The sequence below is a fragment of the Aureobasidium pullulans genome (genome assembly GCF_000721785.1).
Source record: "Aureobasidium pullulans EXF-150 unplaced genomic scaffold scaffold_10, whole genome shotgun sequence".
Taxonomy (NCBI): Eukaryota; Fungi; Ascomycota; class Dothideomycetes; order Dothideales; family Saccotheciaceae; genus Aureobasidium; species Aureobasidium pullulans.
The window spans coordinates 575,732-597,938 of NW_021941030.1; the positions used below are offsets into that span (position 1 = coordinate 575,732).

The following is a 22,207-nucleotide window of genomic DNA, read 5'->3' on the forward strand; positions in this document are numbered from 1 at the left end:
ACACTAGCAAAGATGGCTCGCACCAATAAAAGGAAACCACTTGCTTGGCTCTGCTTTGCGTCAACCGGCGAATCGCACAACGATTGTGTTAATGAACCGTTCCAGAATGATGCCGGAATCTGGATTGGATTTCGCAACAGCCCGGATGAAAGCTACAAGGAAGCCATGACGTTCCGCGAGGTCCTGGCTCAGGCAGAACAAAATCTAATCAAGGCCCATCAAGCAAAGTCGGGCAGTGAGAGAGCCGAATGGCTCGAAGAATTTCCTGGAGTAACAACAAAGGTCAAACAAGACATTGTCGAACAGCTGCAGCTTGGCGAGCGCGTATTCGAGAAAGCACACTGTCAGCATGCAGCGTGTAAGAAAGTTTCCGAGCCTTTGCAGATGGAGTGGTTGTCCATCACATACAGGGCTCCAGAGGCCACGCAAAGCACACAGGGCTTCGTGAGTCAGACAGCACTTGCCAATCGATGATATAATCTGACACTAAGCAGATCGCTGGATTCGTCTTTAATCTTCGAGGTCAGGAGATGATCGTAATTTGCCGCAATTACCACCTTGCCCTGTACCGCTTCCAAAGGCAAGATGGAATCGTGTCGCCCGACATGGCTCTCGGCACGGCTGCCGATGAAAAGTATGTATCCTCTGCCTATACGCATGATTAAGATCACTTGAAGCATAGCTAACAATCAGAAGCAGACATACCAAGGCCAAGTCTCTCAACCCTGTGGCTACAGCCTCGCATGAGAATAAGGTATGTCGAACTCAATTACTTGGCTACACTATCTGACTTTGTATAGTCTCGTCGACAGTCACGTAGACTCCAGGCTTCTCGCTCGCACATGGACGAGGGCCCGGTGGCTGGCTCCCAATACGGCGCTGGAGAGGGGCCTGCTGAAGCATCCCCTGCCGCATCAACCACCCACGATGTGGACATGCTTGAAGGAAGCATGCCCTCCACAGACGACACAGGCGAGGTAGAAGCAGAGGAAGAGTTACAATCTCCTGATGCATCGACAACCCACGATGTCGACATGCTCGAAGCCAGTATGCCCGACACAGGCAACACGGAAGCAGATGAAGAGGTGCAATCTTTTGACGTCTTTGCCCCTGGCTCCACCAGGGATGAGTACGAGGCAATCATTGTGCAAATCACCTACACGTATGGCGTCAGGATATTGACCGCTCCTCATGTCAGCGCCTATGTCGGGCTTCTGGGTGAAGCCGCCCGACAAGACAACAGACTTGCGTTGTGCCAGGCTTTTGGAAGACTGCAGACAATTCTTCTCAGATCAGGAAATTCTGCCGCTGCCGATGTCCTGGATGAAGAGTACGAAGAGATGGTCTCGAGCGCCGTTCTCGATCATGGAATGGAAGTCCTCAGTACGACAGAAGGTAAGGCTTTCATGGGGAATATGGGAAGGGCCATGGTTGAAGGCCGAAGAGAAGGCCTGTGTGAAGCATATGCAGCACTAAGAACATGCATGGCTGCTTACGGACGTCGTTCAGAACTCGAGGATGAATATTAGGCGCTAGGCGCTAGGCTCGAGGGAGATCACTGCAGATAAGCCTGGGCAGTAGTAGTCTAGGAGACCTTAAGACTATACAAGAAGCTTCGAACAACTCACAATGTCGTTTCAACCTCAAGCCAGTAACAAAGCATGAAGTGACATGGATATAGGGGCATGCGAATCGTACCAGAACCAAGGTCTCAGCCCAGCGAGGCGCCGTACAAAACATCCATAAGAAGACACAGTGTTTTTGGGTTTGATGTGATTGTCCAGAGAGATCAAGAGGAGATGCCGCTCTCTATGGACATGCACCAGATCATCAAAAGCATACTGCCTTTTTGCAGCCAGGTTATAGTCCTTGTAGAGGAACAGGAGTTCGATGCTGGGTCAATCTCTCTGCGCATACGTTAACAATCGATAGGAAGGCGCCAACTGTTTGATGAGTATTTCTTGATCACGTAGGATTGAAATAGGTTCGACAAGATCTCTCAGAATGGCTTCTTGAGCTTTGTGACGCTCTGCTTGTTGGCGGCACACTTCGTGCAGTCCATTTGTCGTAAAAGTGTCGACTGAAAAGAGTGCATCGCTTACACCTCGTAGCAGGTAGTCAGTGCAAAATGTCTCGTCGGAGGTCCAAGCTCGTCCATGGCTAGATACCTGGATCAACTCTAGCCCATAGGCAGCCAATCCAAGGGTGTTAGTGAGGTTGCGCTGTCAATATGAGGCGCTAGGCTCCATCGCCACCTGCACCAGGAATCGTTCCTCACCTACATGGCTTCGTCGCCGGAGAAGCAGCGCAGCTACTCGTGCACTTAAGACCATGTCTAGGGTTTGAAGCTGGCCTTGGAATGTAAAACGATAGTTGGACGATCACGCAACTGGTCTCAGGGCTTTGCGGAAGATTGCCCTAAGGTCTCGTCGGAGATCTTCGCGCACTATAGGCGTTATAGCGAGACACTGCTCACTATAGACGGGGCTTCCAAGACACGCAACCTGTAGAGGCAGTTGCGTCTCCACAGACGTTGATCGATCAGCCAAACTCTAGCTGACGTGCGAAACATAGACAGATAGGTGAAGTGGGTCATTGCCGTTGCCGTTGCGTTTCTGATCCCAGCGACAGATAGTGTCGCCGTTGTTCCCTATTTCTCCGCATTTTCTTGTGCTGAGACGGTGCCGTTCGAGATGGTCGTAGGATCTGGACGCTGAGCTTGTTTGATCGCCAATGCTTGATACACGCGTAGACGGAGAGCCTTTGCATGATGGTGACCTTGTGATCCCAAAACCCAAGCGACAGGGCCGTAGTGAGACATCGAAGTGATTCATGATGGGCGTTACGATAGCTATACTGACCCGTTCCACGAGGTAATGCTTCGATGGAAGTATCCATGAACGATCCAACGAATCTCCGAGATGCGACTTTTCGCGTGCGACAGTCTCGAAGATCAGGGTGTGTAAAGGTTCTGCGGTTAACATGTATCTCGCCTTCTGTTTGAGTCCAGAGTAACGTGATGTAGTGAAAACCAATGATAGTCTGTTTGCCAAGATTAATTCGTGACTGTAGAGGAGTACTCGATGCTATTCGAGTGTCGTCTGCAACTAGAAAAAGGTGCTCTGGACGCAGACAGGGCAAAGACGATCCCTACCTCGTTGGTATTCCCACTAGTATTCAAGCATACTGGGAGGATCAGGTCATGGTGGAGATGGACAATCAGTATAACCGTTGGAAAGGCGTTGGGGAATGCGGAGGATCTTATCAACCAATAGATAGCCGATCGACACAGTGTCAGCTAGTCATGAAGTCAGTATTAGTTGCTCCAGGTGGTTAGGAAAACGAAAATGAGAGATAGTCAGAGACTTGGAAGGCACGATGGGGGTTGGATTTGATGTAATCGCATGGTCGATGCTTCGCGGCTTTGAGAGACGATGGACAACAACGCCAAGGGAACAAGTTGAGTTCCATCTCTTGTAGGACTCGTCGGTAGAAGGTGACGAGTACTTGGCTATTCGAATCAATGGCTCCTTTGAGCGGATGCCATGACCCGAATATAAGAGTTAGGGCATCGTGTTTCGAGGCGAAAGCAATGTGAAACGAACACAAGCACTATGTAGTAGGTATGAGTAGCAAGAAGAGTCCGTTCACCATCACTCAGCCCCGATGCCATCGTTAACACCGCTGCCACGTTTCTCTCGTGACTGCTAAACGATCAGAACGATAAGAAGTGTCTTCTTCAAACTCGTTTCGCGTCTGGAGAGGTTGTGACCCGAACCAGGGTCCAGACCGATTGGACCCCTTAGAGCCTCCGAGATTCAACCAGGATATGGTCAGTGCCATCGATAGAATGTTTTTCCCTGGATGCTTTTCTGCGAACAGTAGGTATCGAAGAACTCGCGCACAGTGCCCGGACAGCATTGAAGCGACTGAAACGATAGAGGACGTTAAATTCACGTTTAACGGTCTACGAGAACTGGTCACGAAATGGCGCGAAGCTGCAAGCCGCAGATATGCGTGTATCTAGACTCCTTGGGTTGTACTGTCCTGAACAGTATCTGCACGAGACAGAAAGTCCGCATTGTAGATCTCAAATCACATAGTACTTCTACGTCGTATACATCCAACAGAGCAAAGTGACCAAACGCCTCAGTGGCCCATCGAAATAAGCAATTTATCGAGCTCGACGCCTGTAGCCAGGTACCTGGTACAGGCGCATGAGATCCAAACCTGGATCTGGGGAGTACAACGTGGCCGTGCTGTGCAGCGCATGAACCGAACAGAGGCGAGTTTCCCAGTCCTTCGAGAAACGCATTGCATTTCGGACCAGTGCTTTCATGACTGTCATGTCTCCGAGGATGCACACTGTTCAGCTAGATCGGAAATAACTTGCTGACACCAGGAACAAGGGTCTTCCCTGAAATATCCTCAAAGGGTCTGTGAACCTACACGTGCCATGGCTAAGATGAACAGGGTGTGTATGAAAGACCTTGGGCAGCCAGGTGTCATGCGGTACGGGCCATGTCAGGGTCTTCCTGGGGGAAATGATTGACGGTCCAAGCGAGCATGAAACGCGAGGTTTTACCAGCATTGATTGGAAGAAACTAGAAGGAAGATTTTCTTCTCGAAACCGAGTCAAGGTGAGGAGAATGGACGCCTCCTGGATCTGTGACTAGGTACGTTGAAGGTTCATCTGGAAGGCAAGAATCTTGTAGAAGGTCCAGTGTGCCGAAGTTGGGGGGAACTGTCGGCGGAATCCAGAAAGAGCGGTGAAATTAAGGAGATGCATAGCAGTCAAAATCCGTGGGCTCCCGCGTCGTGCCCGAGGGCCGAGACGGTGCACCATCAAAGCCAGCAAGGCAAACAGTGCAAAGCTGCATCATGGCGTGTTCAATAGCGCCAACGAGCATGCAGAAAAGATAGTGCTGCAAGCTGCTAGCATGCTGAGATCGGCTAAGTAACATGCGGCTCTGAAGGGATCTATTCTTTCACGATCGCGTAGCGGGATAGCAACGGTATGCATAATACGACGTATCTGCCAGCAAGGCTGTGCGAGCTGCGTGTCCACGGGTGTCCGACCCGAGTTTCGGGGCTGCCGGGACGTGAACAATAGTAAGGGCTGAACGAAACTCAGCAAGGCATGACCGGACCTGAGCGATGCGGTCGAGAGTAGTCATGTTGATTAATTCTTGAGAAGCTGAGAGAATCAAGATGGAAAAGCCATGGAACGATGTCTAATAGAAATTTACAGCAGCATCGTGGAAAAAGCAGACATCGCGCGGCTCATAAATGCACCCCTGTTGATCCGGGGATCTGTTCTCATGGAATTGGGAAGGAGTACCAGGAACTCGGAAACTTGTTGGCGCTCCATACGATCTTGCGATGATTATGACGAGAGACGGCATAAGGTGGGTTATCCTCCCAATCGACGATTTTTCTTGACAGGCACAAGAGCAAGCCACGTGTACGCGTGCGGGAACTCCATCACTCCCATGATCCATCATCCACAAGGGGCCGATCAGTAAAGATGTTCCGGGATCTGGCATCGAGCGCACGACTCGTCTGCTTCTTCTTGTTTCTGCTCTACTGGGCTCGAGCCAGAGCACATAACACAGCACAACTGGCCGCGCTTTTACTGAACCGGTCATAGCAGGCGGTCCGAGATCGTCGACAAAAAAATTGCTTCCATGAAAATTCTAAAGGCCTTCGGTCGGGCAATCATTCGCTTAGACCTCAGGTTAGATTGAAAATGCTTTAGCTGAAGAAATTGGGCTTGGTGCGACGTCAGGTCAAAGACGCGGTCGGACGAGTCATGGCTAGAAATCGTTTGATGAGCGTTTGTAACGACGACAGCGCAATTTGCCACGAATCCCGGCACCCGCATCTTCACCTTGAGACACATGTCTGTCGGACGGCGGTCGACCGTTGATCGGTTCGGTGCTTTTGGCTTTGTCTCAAACGGACCAAACCTTGACCTGGATCGCTTGCATGCCTAGGGTAACCGCCGTGCTGCTTAGCTGAGCAGGCACCCCGCCAGCTATTCGTTGCTGACACGCACAGTAAGTTTGAAGTTGAAGCAGGTACCTAGGGCCTGGGCAGCAATGATGGACAATGGCAAGTCGAAGACTTCACCGCTGCTCCTGTGCGGCACAGCCAGCAGGGGATATGGAATTCGAAGGCTGCAAGACACGATGAAACAAGGATATGATGTGAATTGATTGATTGCTGCCTCTTGATGATCCGAATAGAAACGTCACAATCCATGTGTTCCAAGATTAGTCTTGTCAGCCTTCCTGCCGGACGGATACGAAAGCCCGCCGGTGTCTCCTTTTTGCGCAGTCCTTGTTAGACCCACGGACCAACCGGGCTTCATGCTTGGCCGTTAGTCACCCACCCTACGCTTCAAGTTGCATCATGCCCAATTACTCGAGGCATCTATCAAGGCAGCTGGATATATAGATGCCTGCCTACTCCCATCAATTCCGCTCTTCCCATTCCACACTCAATCCACTACAAGCTTCAATCTCCAACCAAAAGCATCAATCTCTACCTCGACCACTCCAATCCACGACTACTCTACCAACCAACAACCAAGTTCATCATAATGCCTGCCATGGTCGAATTCCCTCCCTGCCCTGGCCCTCCCCCAAACAGGCCTCTTCCTCCTCTTCCCAAGTGAACCACCAATCACTTCGGATGATACTTGAACAACCACTACACCAACGTTTCACGAGGAGATATCGCCTGCACGCCAGTCGTGCATATTCATCTACCCACCCATCAGCTGCCACTTCCAGCATTGCACCTGCATAGACTTGATTGCGTCTTGGAAGTGGCCATGTTCCAGCACCTGTTCTCATTGGATCCCCGCTCTTCAATTCGAAGCATGATCCGCAGTCTACATGGATCCACCCCCACCGCCAGTGCATATCAGCGGTTCGCCGGGCACATGCTCATGATGATGCCCTCTTGCTCATCAGCATGCACCTTCGAGGCAACACTTCTTGGCCTCACATGCCACCACCTTTGAGCGTTACAGTCCGGCCGGCCGGTCGCCTTGTATCACCTCTCAACACCTTCTCATCGATGATATCTTATTCTCGACACGTTCTCACGGATCTTGCTGTTACTTTTTTCGGTCATTGGTGTTTTTCTCCTGTATTGAGGAGTGTTTTTATTGGGTGTTTGGGATCATGGGATTACTTTACTTGCATCAATATACCCACTGGCAGCAGACAAATTCGCGCCTCATCAGCTTTAGTCTTTACACAATTGAGCAAACTCTTTTCACTCCAATCAGTGTCTCCTTCCAATTTTGTCATTCTTGTTCCTCTGCAAACATACCCCGATCGCAGTGTGTTCCCTCTCCACGCCATACGCTCGCAATTTCGATTTGCCTTTACATACCCCACTTCGCCGCGGATGTTAAACCTCAGTACAGGAACACCTGTCTTGTCCACTCCAATAGTCTTTCCTGCTCTGCTGCAGGTCAATGACTCGTCCATCAACATTCTCCGGGGTGCGCGATGATGGGTCTCTACACGATTGAGATCGCCAGGCACGGCATGTAACTGCCCCAAACGCATGTTGCATTAATCGTGAGGATAGTTCCAAAGCGAGCCCTCATCACCACAAAGCTGGTATAACTACATCATTCTCTCTCCTGTGACATCGCTAGCACAAACGATGATGCATTCGTACCATGAGAAAAAGGTTGGACATGACAGTCTGCAGAGCCGCAAACGTTTCAGAGTGAAGCGTTAAAAGCGATCATATCCCGTCCCCTATCGAGGATTCACGCCATGATCGACTGAACACTCCAAGATCCAAAAAGTCTCTCCACCATATCACAACACCACTTACTCAACCCTGTACCTTGTTCCGCGCTCGCAACGTGGCAGGCACGGAAAGGGGTGGGATGGTCGTCATCGTGAATAACCGCAAGCACTGACCTGACTTGATCCCAAGAATCCTCTCTCTGCCAGCCAAGCATCCTTCGGCCCCAATCGCGAACGCAAACCAGCACGTGCGAACGATTTCAAATATCTGTCGATGTAGAGTTCCTGAGGACGAAAACCACGCAAGGCCGAGCAACTTCCACTTGCGGCAACAGACAATGATGCATCAATAATTGGCATTCGGGACTGGCTATGAATAACCTCTCGGAGGACAGCGGGTGTGCACGATATCCCCACTTCTCTTGCAGTTCGTGGCTTGCGTTTTTCGTGGGGGGCTATCATTTTGAGCCTCCATCAACGTCCTGACTAGGCAACGACAAGAGCCAAAGAGGCTTTGGATGAATCCTTCCCTTTTCGCATCCTTGTCGCTTTTCCATGCCTCCTTGCTCTTGCTTGACAGCACATACACAACGTCTCTGCATGGTCTCCGGCAAAGCAGTCCGTGTGCAGACTATTCATAAAACGCGCGAGTTCATGCAGGAGAGACAGCATATGCAGTAGTGTTGATGCAATCGCGACGACGGACAAGTGCACTTGATGACGACGGCGCCAGGCGCGGTGTGCTTCGCAATTAGAGTTCGCATCCATTTCCCTTTCCATCCCAAGACACCGACCTCACTCCAAATTCACAAGCCGCATATGCACCGCAAATCAGGACCACGTGCCTCGAGACCTCTCATTAAACACTTCATCTATCGAGCAGACTTGCAGCACCACCGATATTAAAGATACGATAAGCGTCAATTTGAATCCAATTGATGACGAGACACCACACAGCCCTGCATTTCCTGTGTGTAAATTACTCAGCAGACTTTCTTGAGCACAGCACATGCATGAGCATGAGGACGACAACCAAGGAAATATTGCGGAAAGGAAGTCACATGCCAGCTACAATTTGAGTACATTGGTCGAGTACAATCTTCAACCTTGTCTGATCAAGCGAAAACCACGCATGGCAGACAAAGCGAAAAACAGCGCAGGACATCCTGGTCCATCTCACTACTCACACCACCCACGCCTGCTCTTATCGACCCACTTTCTCGAGGACATTCAACTTCAGCTTTCTTGTTGCGTTACCATGGTGCGCTGTCCCGGGACAGCTACTTGGCAGACGATACATGTGTACATGGCTTTCAAGGTTCTCGGCGTCCGGCTAGGCCATCATGGATCCCTTCCTCCCCTTCATGCAGCAACAAGTTATGCAAATGTACGACTCAAAACACTCCGCATGTGTCTGCCGAAGAGACAGCAAAACGTTCGATTTCATGCGCATCACCTTGGGCTTGCATCGTCGCTCAGCCAGCCGACGGGACGGCCCATGACATTTGTTGTGGCGGATACATACATAACGGAGTACTGTACCTGCCTGAGGCGTCGACTTTCAGCTCAAAATTCAACCGCGCGCTGAACGTGACCTTTGAACTTAACGACTCTCGCAAAATCTGGACTGCGAGGTACCGAGACATGGTCGTGCAGGAGTGTGTAGAGGTCACAAAGTCTCAAAGTCAAGTCTGCTTCCCTGCTGAGTGATTGGCTTGACCAAGTACATGCGGTTTCTCTGCACGACTGCTCACGCGATGGATGAAGAGTCTCGAAGGTAAGTCTTTCACGCCGGCTCCCGCCAACTGGTACGAGAGTTCGCAGGTATTTGTCCGATAACGAAACCGGTAATGGCTTGTTGGGGTGGCCTGGATCTCCTGCACGTTGGGCGTGCGTAGAGACTCAAGTCAAGGTAACTCCTCCTGGTCCACGCCAGGCACCTCAAGGTAAGAAAGACATGAACACGCCATCTGCAACGATTGTCAGCAAGGTGCTTTGCTTACTTGAGGCCCCTGGTACCCATTGCTGGATGTTTCGACCGAGTGACATGCAAGGTGTTGGTCAAGCATTAGTAAAGCTTCGACCCATGGGGGATGACCCTGATCATGAATCAACTCAGCCGCTGAAAAACCACAACTCATGATATCCTTGAATATGCTTGCTTATCAATATCCGTTGTGATTTTACTATCACAAATGAACCTCACAGTGAACAGAGGGAGAATTGAAACAGGAACTGGACGTATATGATATGGCAACTTCACACCGAGAAACATCAAGAGACGGGATTTGTAAAGTGAATTAGGGATCAGGTATATTCCACAACGCCGGTGTATCTTAGGACGAGAAATGATGCTATAAACAAACGCTGTAGTATAAAAGCAGGAGCCCGACCAACACGTTGCATATGCCACAACGCAACGGAAACTTTCAAGCAACCCGAGGACAAGCAGCCCGTGGAAGTACGAGAAGTGGTTGAAGCACATAACAATGAACTGCAGAACAGATTTGGAGAGTCCGACCTTGAGCACATGTGGGGGAATAAAAGGTGATGTGGGCAGGGGGAGGACAAGTATGACGAGGAGGACGACGACCTTGACGAGGATTCTAAGCCTTGGGTTGGTCCTTGTCCTTCTTCTTTTTCTCCTTCTTCTGGGCGGCTTCGGCCATGAGTTGTTCAAAGGCAAGGTGGTCGCCTTCTTCATCGGCGCTGCGTGCGGCTTTGGCAAAGACTTCTCCGATAACGAGGAGGGCGTGGGCGCGCTCAACACGCTTGTCGACCTTGACTGTTTTGTCGTAGAGTACCTTGTCGCAGACGTCGCGGAGGACGCTCTGAATCTCGAACTTGGAACCTCGCCATGCGGCGGCCAAGATCTTACCTGTCACGCGACGCTCGAAGTCGGCCTTCTTCTCGTCTGTCCAGTCTTCGCCTCCACGTTCTTCTGCGCGAGCCATCTCTTCAATCTCCATCTGCGCACTGATGGCGGTACTAACTGTGCCCCAAGTCTCCTTGACGAGCGAGCCCTTGTCCTTCAGTCGTGAGAAGAAGCCAGAGACGCCGCCAATAATGGGCTTCTGACTCTTAATGAAGGTAGCGGCTTTCTGGGTATATGTCTGGCCGATGGCGTGTAGAATCTCCAGACCGAAGGATTCCATCTTAAGGTTCTCGACTTCTTGTTCCATCTTCTTGCGGAAGGAGGAAGTGACGTCCTTGCCCTTGTCGGTCTCGGTCCACACGCTAACGCGGTTGATGAGCTTCTTGGAGAGTTCCTCGATACGCTCTTCACGAGCACGGTCACGCTCTGCCTCGAAGGCAGCGAGTTCCTCCTTTTGCTCCTTGGTGAGACCGCCCTTCTTCTTCTCTTTTGCGCGTAGACTCTTCTCTGCCTCGGTCACACCAGCAGCCTCCATGCGGGCCTCCTCTTCGGCACGATCAGTGAGGGCGAGACGTGTAGGGACGCCCTTTGGTCTATCCTGCGAGTAGGCGGGTGGTGCTGGCGCCTCCTCAGAAAGATTCATCTTATCCATACCCTCCTTCAGATCGGCAGCAGCACCGGCGTGGGACTGGGCAGCGGATTCGTGAGTGACCTTCTCCATGCTTGCTTTCTTCTCGTCGACAGTAGCGGCAGCGGCCTCGGCTTCGGCCTCGGCGGCAGCGTTCTCTTCCTCGTGTCGCATGGTGATTTCCATAGATTTCTCCATGTCGCGGACCATGGAGATCTCGCCAATCCTGTCATGGTCTTAGTCGAAGTTCGCACGTGCATGGCCATATTGGACCTGCTTACCAGTCTGCAAAGGCGTGACCACCAAAGATTTCGTTGAACATCTCGGACGGATCCTCTGTATTCTTGTCAACTCGTGTCGTAGCCTGTGGTCCATGTCTTGTCTCATACCAAAGCCTGTGTTGGGCATGGCGCCCTCCTTGCCGTAGTCGTCATATTGCTTGCGAAGCTTCTCGTCGCTGAGAACTTGATATGCCTCGCCAATCTAGATGACCAAGCGGTCAGTAAACAGTCGAGTCGTGTGGTGGATTCGAGCGGGCAACGGACTTCCTGGAACTTCGCACTCGCAGTCTCATCACCGGGGTTCTTATCGGGATGCAGGCGGATGGCCAGCTTGCGGTATGCCTTTTTGATCTCGACGTCGGTGGCAGTGGGCGGCACTTCTAGCGCGTCATAGTATGCTGTGTCCTTGACCATCTTGGCCGTCGCTCGTGCCTTTGTTGTTGTTGTCGGGCAGCAAGTCGCTTGTAGTGAATCTAGGTGATTTGTGATAGGCGACTAGGGAGATTTGGCGAGAGGGCAAAGATGGCAGACTGGGCTATCTCCAAACAATATGTTGAGCCTGGTTGTTGACCAAAGGTTCTTGTTTCCATCAAGTTCACTTGGTAAATTATTGCCAGGCCACGCAAAGGCTGTCTTGGCGCCCCTCCACCGAATCTCAATGTGACGTATCAGGCCAGACATGTGAAAGGCGCGCTTGTTTCAAACTCGACTTTGCTCTTGTATTCTTTGTATTCTTCCATACCTGCGCCCAATCTGAATCATAGCACTCGGACAGACACTCGATTACCAAGGCAGCTGTCACTTGGATCTGTCAAACCAAGCCCATGCCTTGTCTCCAGAAATGGCTGCCTCCATAACCACCCCGAGTCTTTGAACTACGCCATCCGGTCCAATCTCGAACTTTGCTTTCTTGTAGTCATCTGCTCCTTTCGAGCCATAAATCACCATGCGCATCTCCAGAAGCCAGTGCTCTGAAGAAACATGTCTAAATGTGAACAAAACTGTCCCACCTCTTGATGTCGCATAGAGAGGCAACCCGGCAGAGCCTGACTCTTCGATTTCTGACTTGTCTAGCAAGGCTGCAGGCGCTTCGAGAGTAACACTGAAATTTTCATACGCCGCATTCACGTAGACTCCCGTGTAGTTCTGCAAAGGCAGTTGAGGTTTCACGGGGATGGAAGGAACACTCGGGTAGAGCTTGGACGGGAGTGACTCGAGCTGTTCTTCATATTTCTTTGCGACCTCGTGTTGCCTAGCTCCGATCAGCCAAGGTTGTGGGATATCCATCTGGCGGGTACTCACGTCTTGTTCATGTCATAAAACTCGTCTTCTGGAACACCCAGAAACTCGTCGATCAATCGCCATGCGATGGCCTCCATAGCATTGTTCTGAGCGTTCTGGAAAACCACCACGCCGAACTTGCGGTCGGGCAAGAATTTGAACGTGGATGCATAGGCACTGATGCCACCGTTGTGCGAGAATACCTTTTCGTTGCGATATATTCCCCCTTCGATGCCTAATCCATACCAACCAGGTCCTGCATATGGTGATGTTTCTGCTCCCAGGAATGACAAGGGGTACTTCATTATGGCTTGTCCTTCTTTGGAAACCGGACCAGACTCGTACATCAAGGCCCGTATCCACTTGCTGTAGTCAACAACATTAGAGATGATGCCTCCGGCTCCGTTTGGAGGATTGGATAGGTCCAGTGACCATTTCTTGAAGCAGCCTGTTTTCTTGTTCCAGGCATAGCTATCTGCTAACGTACACCGAGAATCAGAATTCTGGCAGGTTGCAGCGTCTTCCAAGGAGTAGTAGGAATAGTTCATCCCCAGGGGCTTAAAGATCCATTGGCGCAGCAGATCTGCATGGGGTCTTCCCGTAATGGACTGAAGAACATGTGAGACTGCTGTGAACATGAGGTTGCAGTATTGAAAGACTGTTCTGAAGCTTGCACTGGTATCGAGATGGCGCATAAGATAAGTCTGACTCTCGACGTCTAATCCTCGATCATACCACAATGCATCATGTCTGGGCATTCCAGTCCGATGAGACATGGCATCAAGGAAAGTCAAGTGGGTGGTAAGATAGTCGTCCTTAAGAACAAAGTCGTTGCCGACAATGTCATGCAAAGGGGTGTCCCAGGCGAGATCTTCCGCACTTTCAATCAAGATAGCGGCAAGCGAAGCGGTGAACGACTTTGTTGTTGAAGCAGCCTGGAAAAGGGTATACGGGGTAAACGGTACGTCTGGCAAAGTCGCGTAACCATAGCCCTTCCTGCTGCGTCAGTAAAGAAGTCGATCACAGTGGTAGATCGTAGCCGTCACAATTAATCATGGCCGGGAATCAAGAGATGGGAAACGAGTGCAAGAGATCTGAAGTTGTATCACGAGCGATCTAGTATGAGAAATAGAGTTACCTTGAACCACGTCTGATTCTCATGGACAACGGCAATGGCAAGACCGGGTATGTGCCAGTCTTGCATCAGACGGTCGACAAACGAGTCGAAGGAGGGGTGAAGTGGAGAGTGATGCTCTACGTGCGGTCCATGGTCGCCAAGTCGCGACTGTGACGAAAGCAAAGACCAGGGTGAGAACGAGGCTGAGGTCAAGGCTAGCGATTGAACAGCCACGCAAAAAGCAAACGGTAAAGTTGGAAAATGGCGCATGTTCGACAGTAGACAAGAGGTCAGAAGTAAAAGTCAAAAGGAAAGGGGATGTTTGTGAGGTGCAGCAGGAAGCACAGAGATAAGGACGTGTGAGGCGGGGGTGCGAAGGATGACTTGGCCATTGGAGGAAGCCGCGCGATGCAGGGTCAGCGACAGGTATGGCGACAATCAGGCAGGCGTGAACACAAGGGATCGCAAGCAGAAAGCTACCGCCATGAGGCAAGAGAACACAGAGACGACGGTGCTTTGTGCGTGATTTGAAAATCTCTCACGGTGCCGGTGGAGAAGAATAACAACGAGTTGGACTGGACTGGACGGACGACAGGGAGTCGAGCAGGCTCAGCAGGGCTTAGGCACGTGGGTCTAGGCGCACGATATGGAAACGCCAAGGCCATGACATGGTCTCCCGGACTCTCGTCTCTCACTTTGGGGTCAAGCTGCACGAAACAAAGCAAACCATCGACCTTCCACGCACCATTCTACACTACACCATCGCCATCCAAGCCCATACTCTCCGAACCAACCCTTTGCTCCTCATTTGACCTGGTGCCACTCGCCGGACCCCTCTGCGTTGTGCGACATACCTGTGTGCTCCACATGTGCTCGTGGCCGTGACAGCATCGTGTAGAGGCCCGTCTCCATCCCACTCCACTCGTTACACACCCGCATTCCCCGTTCCGACTCAACCCCAGCCGCCATGGGTAATCAGCCGTCCAAGGGCGACAAGGGCTCGCAAGACGGCCCCGATCTCAGCTCCTATCCCTCCTTCTCAAAGTCCGACACCCAGGGCTCCACGCGTTCCTTCCGCGGCTCCATTCGTTCAAAGATCCCCTCCAAGATATCCACCGACAACCTGCGCGGCTCTTCGTCTTCACTGGCCTCGCCTAAGAGACAGTCAGAACCCGGGCTAGATGCCGCCGCTGTCCAGTCCATACCCGCCTCAAGCAGGCACAAACGCTCTCCATCTGCTCCCTCGCTTTCCGAGACGTCGCGCAGGGGTAGTGGAGGCAGCAACGATGCTCAGGATCAAGACAGCGTTCAGGGCCCTCCCTCCCCCACCTTGTCTTCTTCTATCGGCCATGGCCATTCCGACATCACCCAGGCTCAGCGATCTGGTGAGGTCGAACACGTCTCTGACGCTCCCCCTACCGGCACTCTTCAACACAACAACCTCACCGAACCTAAAGAATCCATCTTGATGAAGAAGGCCGATCACAAGCCTAGCGCCGCTGCAGCAGCACTCGCCCTGTCAGAAGGTTCCGCTTCGTCCAAGGATATGGACATCGGAGCACTCAAGACCTCGGATCTGGACGAAATGATCAAGCGCCTGATTGATGCCGGATATGCCGGAAAGGTCACAAAGACCGTATGCCTGAAGAATGCCGAAATCTTTGCTATCTGTCAGGCCGCACGCGAGGTTTTCCTCTCACAGCCCGCTTTGCTAGAGCTTGCTCCCGCCGTCAAGATTGTTGGCGACGTTCATGGCCAGTACACCGATCTGCTCCGTATGTTTGAGATGTGCGGATTCCCTCCAAACTCAAACTACCTCTTCCTAGGCGACTACGTGGACCGTGGAAAGCAAAGCTTGGAAACCATTCTCCTGTTGCTCTGTTATAAGCTCCGCTACCCCGAGAACTTCTTCCTTCTGCGTGGCAACCATGAATGTGCCAATGTCACTCGTGTCTACGGCTTCTACGATGAATGCAAGCGTCGTTGCAACATCAAGGTTTGGAAGTCATTCGTCGACACTTTCAACTGCTTGCCTATCGCATCTGTTGTCGCCGGAAAGATTTTCTGTGTACACGGAGGTCTATCGCCTAGTCTTTCACACATGGACGATATTCGCAACATTGCCAGACCAACTGATGTTCCCGACTATGGCCTACTCAACGATCTTCTCTGGAGTGATCCAGCAGACATGGAAAATGATTGGGAAGCCAATGAACGTGGAGTCAGTTATTGCTTTGGCAAAAAGGTTATCATGGAGTTCCTCGCAAAACACGACTTCGACCTTGTGTGCAGAGCCCACATGGTGGTCGAGGATGGATACGAGTTCTTTACCGACCGTGTTTTGGTGACCGTCTTCTCAGCACCTAACGTGAGTCAATCTGCTTCAATTCGCTTCGTCAGTGACTAACAACCAGATCAGTACTGTGGAGAGTTCGACAATTGGGGAGCCGTCATGTCTGTTTCTGGCGAGCTGTTGTGTAGCTTTGAGTTGCTGAAGCCTTTGGACTCCAGCGCTCTCAAGCGGCACATCAAGAAGGGCCGAAATGAACGCCAGAACATGCTCAACAGTCCGGTAAGTCAACTTGTGAATAGAAGTGTACAAAGACCAAAGCTGATATGGAGCAGCCCGCGAGTCAGTACCCTCAGAGTTATTAGCTTGGTTGAGTGAAAACAATGAACCCATATGCACACACGATGAAGTGCAGATGCAAACCATGCTATGGCATAGTGTGGGCTCTGTCATAGGCACATGCTGTAACGAGCTAGGTGGGCAAGCGTGTCTCCAAGGAGCAGATCCGAGCCAATCAATGCGAAGCACGAGTAGCTATTGGGCAGACTCCAAAAATAGATGTCGAGTCTGCGTCTGACGCAGAGAAGCATACTCGAAGACAGAGTAGACAATATATTGGAAGCACGCATACGTGAAGACGTATGAGTCGAACAAAAACTACCAAAGGCGTTTGCAACTTGTCACGGCGTCAGGCGGTAGGGGAACAAGATGGAAGGAAACACCAACGGACAGGATACGGAGATGGTGGAAACTCATCTCAAGGACGAATGCATGGCAGTCACTGGTGGCCTGTGTCAGACTGGTCGGTCTTGCAGCAATAGAGGTCGGGAAGTCAAGGCTTGGGCGAGGGCAGGACAGGCGTTGTGGTATAGTCAATTCAGAACTTAGTTGCAGAGTCACGAATTCGATGATTGAGCTGATGAAGTGAATGAAGTCTCGAGTGAATTGTATGCTGCCATCAGAGTGGTTGTTGATGTTGCTATCGATGTTGCTGGAGCTAGAGATGGGTGATAAGATAGTGAAACGCGGGGTTTAGCCGAATCGCACTAGCCAAGCCGCCAGCCCACGGACAGAATTTGCTGCTCCTTGCGACGCTGGATTTCTGGTCTTTTTCGCGCTTCCTCGACCGACGACAAACACCAACACATCGACACAATGGCTGACCGTGGAGCAACTCGTGGCGGATTCGCATCTCGTGGAGGAGACCGTGGTGGTGACCGTGGCCGTGGTGGTCGCGGCCGTGGCCGTGGTCGCCGTGGACCCAAGAACGAGGAGAAGGAGTGGCAGCCCGTCACCAAGCTCGGTCGTCTCGTCAAGGCCGGCAAGATCAAGTCCATGGAGGAGATCTACCTCCACTCTCTGCCCATCAAGGAGTACCAGATTGTCGACTTCTTCCTCCCCACCCTCAAGGATGAGGTCATGAAGGTGCGCACACACACGACATGCTACGAGAGGAGCATCCGCACTTCGCAACGACAAGACACCCAGCAACAGCGACAGCGACAGCAGCAGCTCCTCTCTGCGCATTGAAAAGAAAGAGCCAGAGAAACACATTCTGACACACCTTTCCTCTACAGATCAAGCCCGTCCAGAAGCAGACCCGTGCCGGTCAGCGTACCCGCTTCAAGGCCGTCGTTGTCATCGGTGACTCCGCCGGTCACGTTGGTCTCGGTATCAAGACCAGCAAGGAGGTTGCCACCGCCATCCGCGCTGCTATCATCATTGCCAAGCTCGCTGTTGTCCCCATCCGTCGCGGTTACTGGGGCTCCAACCTCGGTGAGCCTCACTCCATCCCCGTCAAGGAGAGCGGCAAGTGCGGTTCCGTCACCGTCAGAGTAAGCAATCGATTCCACATCCTCAATCTACAAGCGCAAGCATCTGACTTTGCTCTCTCTAGCTTATTCCCGCTCCCCGCGGTACCGGTCTCGTTGCCTCCCCCGCTGTCAAGCGTCTGTTGCAGCTTGCTGGTGTCAGCGACGCCTACTCGGCCTCGTCCGGTTCCACCAAGACCCTTGAGAACACCCTCAAGGCCACCTTCGTCGCCATTACCAACACCTACGGTTTCCTCACCCCCAACCTGTGGAAGGAGACCAAGCTCATCCGCAGCCCTCTCGACGAGTACGCCGATGTCCTCCGCCAGGGCAAGCGCTACTAGATTCTTCACCGTTTCTAGCCGTACGGTGTCGTCTTTCAAAAACAAAATGTTGGGTGCTTTATGGTGAAAAAAGCTGTGGGCACATTCCAATGTTGTTTTCTCCGATTATACCACACAAAATAGGTTGAAATGAGAGAGACAAAAGTTTTTCCAAAAGAGATGACTGTTCCTTTCTTCATTCATGCAAGACCTTCCAATGATACCATGTTAACTCTGCGCGTTGTGCCTCGTCCCTTCTCAAACTATGCGTGCTATTTTCTGTATGATCATGTTTCTCAAGTCCCGGCCCTTTTGGACCTATCCGCAATATCAATCTAGAAACAGCAACCCGTTCATTCGCACCTTCCAGCATCGACTGTCGTCAGATACCAAACTGACATTTGCCAGAGTACGCTCGAATGTAATAATCACTTGTAGCATCTCTCAACCCAGGAGGCCATCGCCGTTCTAACCCATCTGCCTGCTTCTCCTTATCGACACCTACACTTAGTACCCTTGAATCGAATTAACCAACCGTGTCAAACCTCGTCATCCAATTCCGAGAATCATCAGCACTCACAACCATCAACACATTCTTCCCCAAACCATGTTCTAATGCCCTCCCCATGTGCTATAATCCGTTACGTCTAGGTATCTCCCATGGCCGTTCAGACTGTAGAAATGCACAACATCTTCAACATCGGTCCAGTCGTCTTGTAGAGAGGTGCTAATTGTCACGCTCTCTGTGCAGGCCACCTCTGACAAGGCTAAAAAATCGTGCATTCCTACAGCTATACGCATGACAGAGTTTAGCTCATGGGGGAGGGCGATGTTGGTCGATATACCGATATCGGATTATATACCCTTGGCCAGAAATGTCGAGTAGATCTCATCTCACGTCAACATCGGTAATGCTTTACTCTACCCCTCTGAGTGTTTAACGAGAGGTATTGGCCGCTCACTGTTCGTTCTTTGCTCGCTGGACTTGGTGTTGGAGTTATGTTGTCAGCGGAACATTCCACCTTCTCATTTCGTAGATGCTTTTTCGCTCCTTCAGTGTGTGCTGCTGGTATAGGAGTAAAGGGCGATGTTAGTAACCTATCACTCCTCCCGTCATCAAGGACGAGCTTCCAATTCCACTCTTGCGAGATGTCAAATGTCAAGTGTAAATACGGAAGCATCTATCGGATATGCTCCTCAAACAGTGAAGTACGCTCCTCAAACAATCACTACATTCTCCAAAAATAGTCACTCTTGAACTCAATATCTGGATAGAATCGTTCTTGAATCATTTTGTAATGGATATGAGAAGGTCTGATTAACCCTCCTTTTTCAATAGCCATGAACGTTTGATTATCTACGTATGTACTTGTCCATCTTCTGCATCATCTTCATCCTGCATGGAATTCTCTCAAACCTTGTCGGGAAAAAGCAGATGGCAAAGAAACGCAGTATAGACATCGAGCTACCATCGGCAGCAGAAGCAGCATGCAAAAGAGTTCCCATCCCATGTAAACCCCCAACGCCTCGCTCGTGGTATGTAAAGGCAAAAAAGGGAAAGTAAAGGCAGAAAAGAACAAAAAGGGGTATCTGTAAAAGCAAGCAGGGAAAAGAGCAGCATTGTTCTCCCGACTAGGGGAGCATCTGCATCTTGATCGAAGCACGCAACTCAGTCCTACTTAGCGGGAGCGTCGTTGCTGTGCTTGGCCGGCAGAGCAGCAGAGTGCACAGGAGGAGCCTTTCCAGCGGGCATAGAAGCTTGTCTTCTGGAACGACCACGAGAGACGCTTCTATCGGCGGGTGTAGGAGCAGGAGTACCCAGGGCATGAGCGGACAGCTGGTCGACAACATCAGGGATCTCCTTGGCGGCAGGGTCGGGTGCGGACTCATCGGTTTCAGGAGTGGTGCCGAGGTTAGCGGGAGCTTCGAAGGCAGCGGCGAAGTCATTTCCCATGTCTTCGTCGATGCGGTCTGAGTTTGTCGAGGCCTCGAGGTCTTCCATATCCTCGTCACCCATGTCGGCTTCGTCGAGCTCTGCGCCGAACGAGTCCTGTTCGTCTTCACCGATCTGGTTCATGATGAAGTCCCATTGTTGCTTGGCGACCTTGGTGACGGAAAGGCGCGATTGCTTAAAAAGCTCCATGCCGGCAAGTGCGCCTCCGGGCCGAGAAAACTTCTGAAGGTCCTTGAGCGTATACTTCTCGTCGAACTTGCGACGGAATTCGACGTGGACAAGGATCCACTTGGGCTTTGCAGGATTAGACTTGGGGTCGTAGTAGGCACTGTGCTTGTCGAAGGCGTGGGTGTCAGGGGTAGCCTCGTTGACGATTTCCATGACACCGACAATGCCGGGCTTCTTACAGTTCGACTCGTAGAAGAAAGCAAGATCGCCGACTCTCATGGCCTTCATGTTGTTCTGGGCCTGCGCGTTACGGATGCCCTCCCATGGTTCAGGCTCGGTGCGAGCGCGTAGGTCGTCAATGGAGAATTTGACATCGACATCGTCGCCGTTGGCATTCTTCTCGATGCGAGACTCAGGCTCGGCCTTCATGAGCCAATAGTTGCGATCGGCCTGGATGATAGTCGTGGCCTCTGTGATGTTGGCATCATGGGTTGGGTCGTCGTATTCAATGCCATCGCTTGCGTCGTCATTAGCGTCTTCGGCTTCGTTGTCATCCAAGGCGGTGGGGACCGGCTTCTTAGCCTTTGGTGGTCTGCCTCTACCGCGCTTGATGGGTGGCAGAGCAGACTTGGTAACACGACTCTTGGTGGACTTTGTAGTGGCAGGACCTCTACGTCTTGTGACTGTGGGCAAGGACGTCTCACTGGCAGGAGTGGAAGCCAATCTAGCACTCTGCCTTTCACCAACCCTAAAGGCCTTGGGTGTGGTCTTGGGAGTGGCCGTAGGGGCCGACTTTGGTGTAGTGGTAGCAAGGGCCTTAGGTGGACGACCGCGTCTTTTAGGGGTGACTTCCGAAGCCGACGAGGTGCTGACACGCTTAGCTCTCTTTGCGCTAGGTGGATCGGGTGGGGGCATGGTCGTAGCAATGTTGCGCTTAGGGCGACCTGCAGCGGCCGTCGTGTCGTACGTCTTGCCCCGGGGTGTTGTGACGGTGGGGGGTACGGGCGAGTCGGCGGCAGGCGAGGGCGCCAATGCAGGCGCCGATTGTTTGCTTCCCTTTGGAGGCATTGATGCGGCCTATTGTTGATGTGATTATGGAGACGGCTTTGTTGTGCTAGCTAACAGTAAAGTCGAAAGCTTAAGTGTTTAGAAGTAAACACTGGGTGACGCGTTTGGCGCTTTCCCGCGTCACTTTTGACAGACCCTGGACAGTGAACCCTGAGGGGCAGTGAAACATCTGGAACATCAGTCTGTTAAGGTAGTTGGTCACTTTATTCCAACCATAAGCTACGTCGGCGAGTCATAGCTTACGTGAAGTGCCTATCGTTCTTCACTGGGTACGAATGCATCTCTACTGCCCACTCGATGTATTCCTAACACTCTTTGCATTTGCACAGCTGATCGAACCATACCAGGTTCCATCAAGACTCTTCGGCAGGACGTCCACCTCGTCAAATGCCCACCTACGCCAGTATCTGCGATCATATTCATACATGTCAATGGGCCTAGGAGACTACTCTTGACTTTTGAATGGTATGTGTTGCTCACAGATGGTGCTGCTGCTATGACCCTGTCCGTCGATTCAACCCAAGCTATCAGCATGCCAAAAGTCCATGTCGCATCATTGACAGACTCGACGTTCATTGGACCTCATAATAGAACTACAGTTATTGTTATGGCACTCAAGGAGCTTGTTGTCTT

General features: G+C 51.5%; 8 protein-coding genes across 8 annotated transcripts; 4 read left to right on the top strand and 4 right to left on the bottom strand.

Moving 5' to 3' along the window:
* Nucleotides 1-12: 12 nt before the first annotated feature.
* On the top strand, nucleotides 13-1,603 carry M438DRAFT_365774 (uncharacterized protein; the record flags this gene model as incomplete). Its single annotated transcript, XM_029907819.1, has 4 exons — nucleotides 13-444; nucleotides 495-634; nucleotides 700-754; nucleotides 801-1,603. The coding sequence occupies 4 exons, from the start codon at nucleotides 13-15 to the stop codon at nucleotides 1,527-1,529; spliced, it is 1,356 nt and encodes a 451-aa protein (XP_029760138.1). The 3' UTR covers nucleotides 1,530-1,603.
* Nucleotides 1,604-5,224: 3,621 nt separating this feature from the next.
* On the bottom strand, nucleotides 5,225-5,709 carry M438DRAFT_346040 (uncharacterized protein). Its single transcript, XM_029905582.1, has one exon. The coding sequence runs from the start codon at nucleotides 5,646-5,648 to the stop codon at nucleotides 5,235-5,237; it is 414 nt and encodes a 137-aa protein (XP_029760139.1). The 5' UTR covers nucleotides 5,649-5,709; the 3' UTR covers nucleotides 5,225-5,234.
* A 4,372-nt stretch (nucleotides 5,710-10,081) lies between these two features.
* Nucleotides 10,082-12,130, bottom strand: M438DRAFT_346042 (DnaJ-domain-containing protein). Its single transcript, XM_029905583.1, has 4 exons — nucleotides 11,827-12,130; nucleotides 11,671-11,764; nucleotides 11,563-11,617; nucleotides 10,082-11,507 (listed from the first exon to the last, which is right to left on the bottom strand). The coding sequence occupies exons 1-4, from the start codon at nucleotides 11,974-11,976 to the stop codon at nucleotides 10,385-10,387; spliced, it is 1,422 nt and encodes a 473-aa protein (XP_029760140.1). The 5' UTR covers nucleotides 11,977-12,130; the 3' UTR covers nucleotides 10,082-10,384.
* Nucleotides 12,131-12,155: 25 nt separating this feature from the next.
* M438DRAFT_346043 (beta-lactamase/transpeptidase-like protein) lies at nucleotides 12,156-14,523 on the bottom strand. Its single transcript, XM_029905584.1, has 3 exons — nucleotides 13,982-14,523; nucleotides 12,865-13,835; nucleotides 12,156-12,814 (listed from the first exon to the last, which is right to left on the bottom strand). Exons 1-3 carry the CDS (start codon nucleotides 14,228-14,230, stop codon nucleotides 12,361-12,363), a joined length of 1,674 nt encoding a protein of 557 aa, XP_029760141.1. The 5' UTR covers nucleotides 14,231-14,523; the 3' UTR covers nucleotides 12,156-12,360.
* Nucleotides 14,524-14,927: 404 nt separating this feature from the next.
* Nucleotides 14,928-16,615, top strand: M438DRAFT_274988 (phospho protein phosphatase PPZ; the record flags this gene model as incomplete). Its single annotated transcript, XM_029900753.1, has 3 exons — nucleotides 14,928-16,328; nucleotides 16,380-16,532; nucleotides 16,586-16,615. 3 exons carry the CDS (start codon nucleotides 14,928-14,930, stop codon nucleotides 16,613-16,615), a joined length of 1,584 nt encoding a protein of 527 aa, XP_029760142.1.
* Nucleotides 16,616-17,372: 757 nt separating this feature from the next.
* On the top strand, nucleotides 17,373-18,486 carry M438DRAFT_346046 (40S ribosomal protein S2). The gene is made up of 3 exons (XM_029905585.1): nucleotides 17,373-17,675; nucleotides 17,828-18,085; nucleotides 18,148-18,486. The coding sequence occupies exons 1-3, from the start codon at nucleotides 17,406-17,408 to the stop codon at nucleotides 18,403-18,405; spliced, it is 786 nt and encodes a 261-aa protein (XP_029760143.1). The 5' UTR covers nucleotides 17,373-17,405; the 3' UTR covers nucleotides 18,406-18,486.
* Nucleotides 18,487-19,648: 1,162 nt separating this feature from the next.
* Nucleotides 19,649-20,003, top strand: M438DRAFT_26027 (uncharacterized protein). Its single transcript, XM_029899765.1, has one exon. The coding sequence runs from the start codon at nucleotides 19,748-19,750 to the stop codon at nucleotides 19,946-19,948; it is 201 nt and encodes a 66-aa protein (XP_029760144.1). The 5' UTR covers nucleotides 19,649-19,747; the 3' UTR covers nucleotides 19,949-20,003.
* Nucleotides 19,659-21,644, bottom strand: M438DRAFT_365779 (DUF55-domain-containing protein). The gene has a single exon (XM_029907820.1). The coding sequence runs from the start codon at nucleotides 21,572-21,574 to the stop codon at nucleotides 20,060-20,062; it is 1,515 nt and encodes a 504-aa protein (XP_029760145.1). The 5' UTR covers nucleotides 21,575-21,644; the 3' UTR covers nucleotides 19,659-20,059.
* Nucleotides 21,645-22,207: the final 563 nt, after the last annotated feature.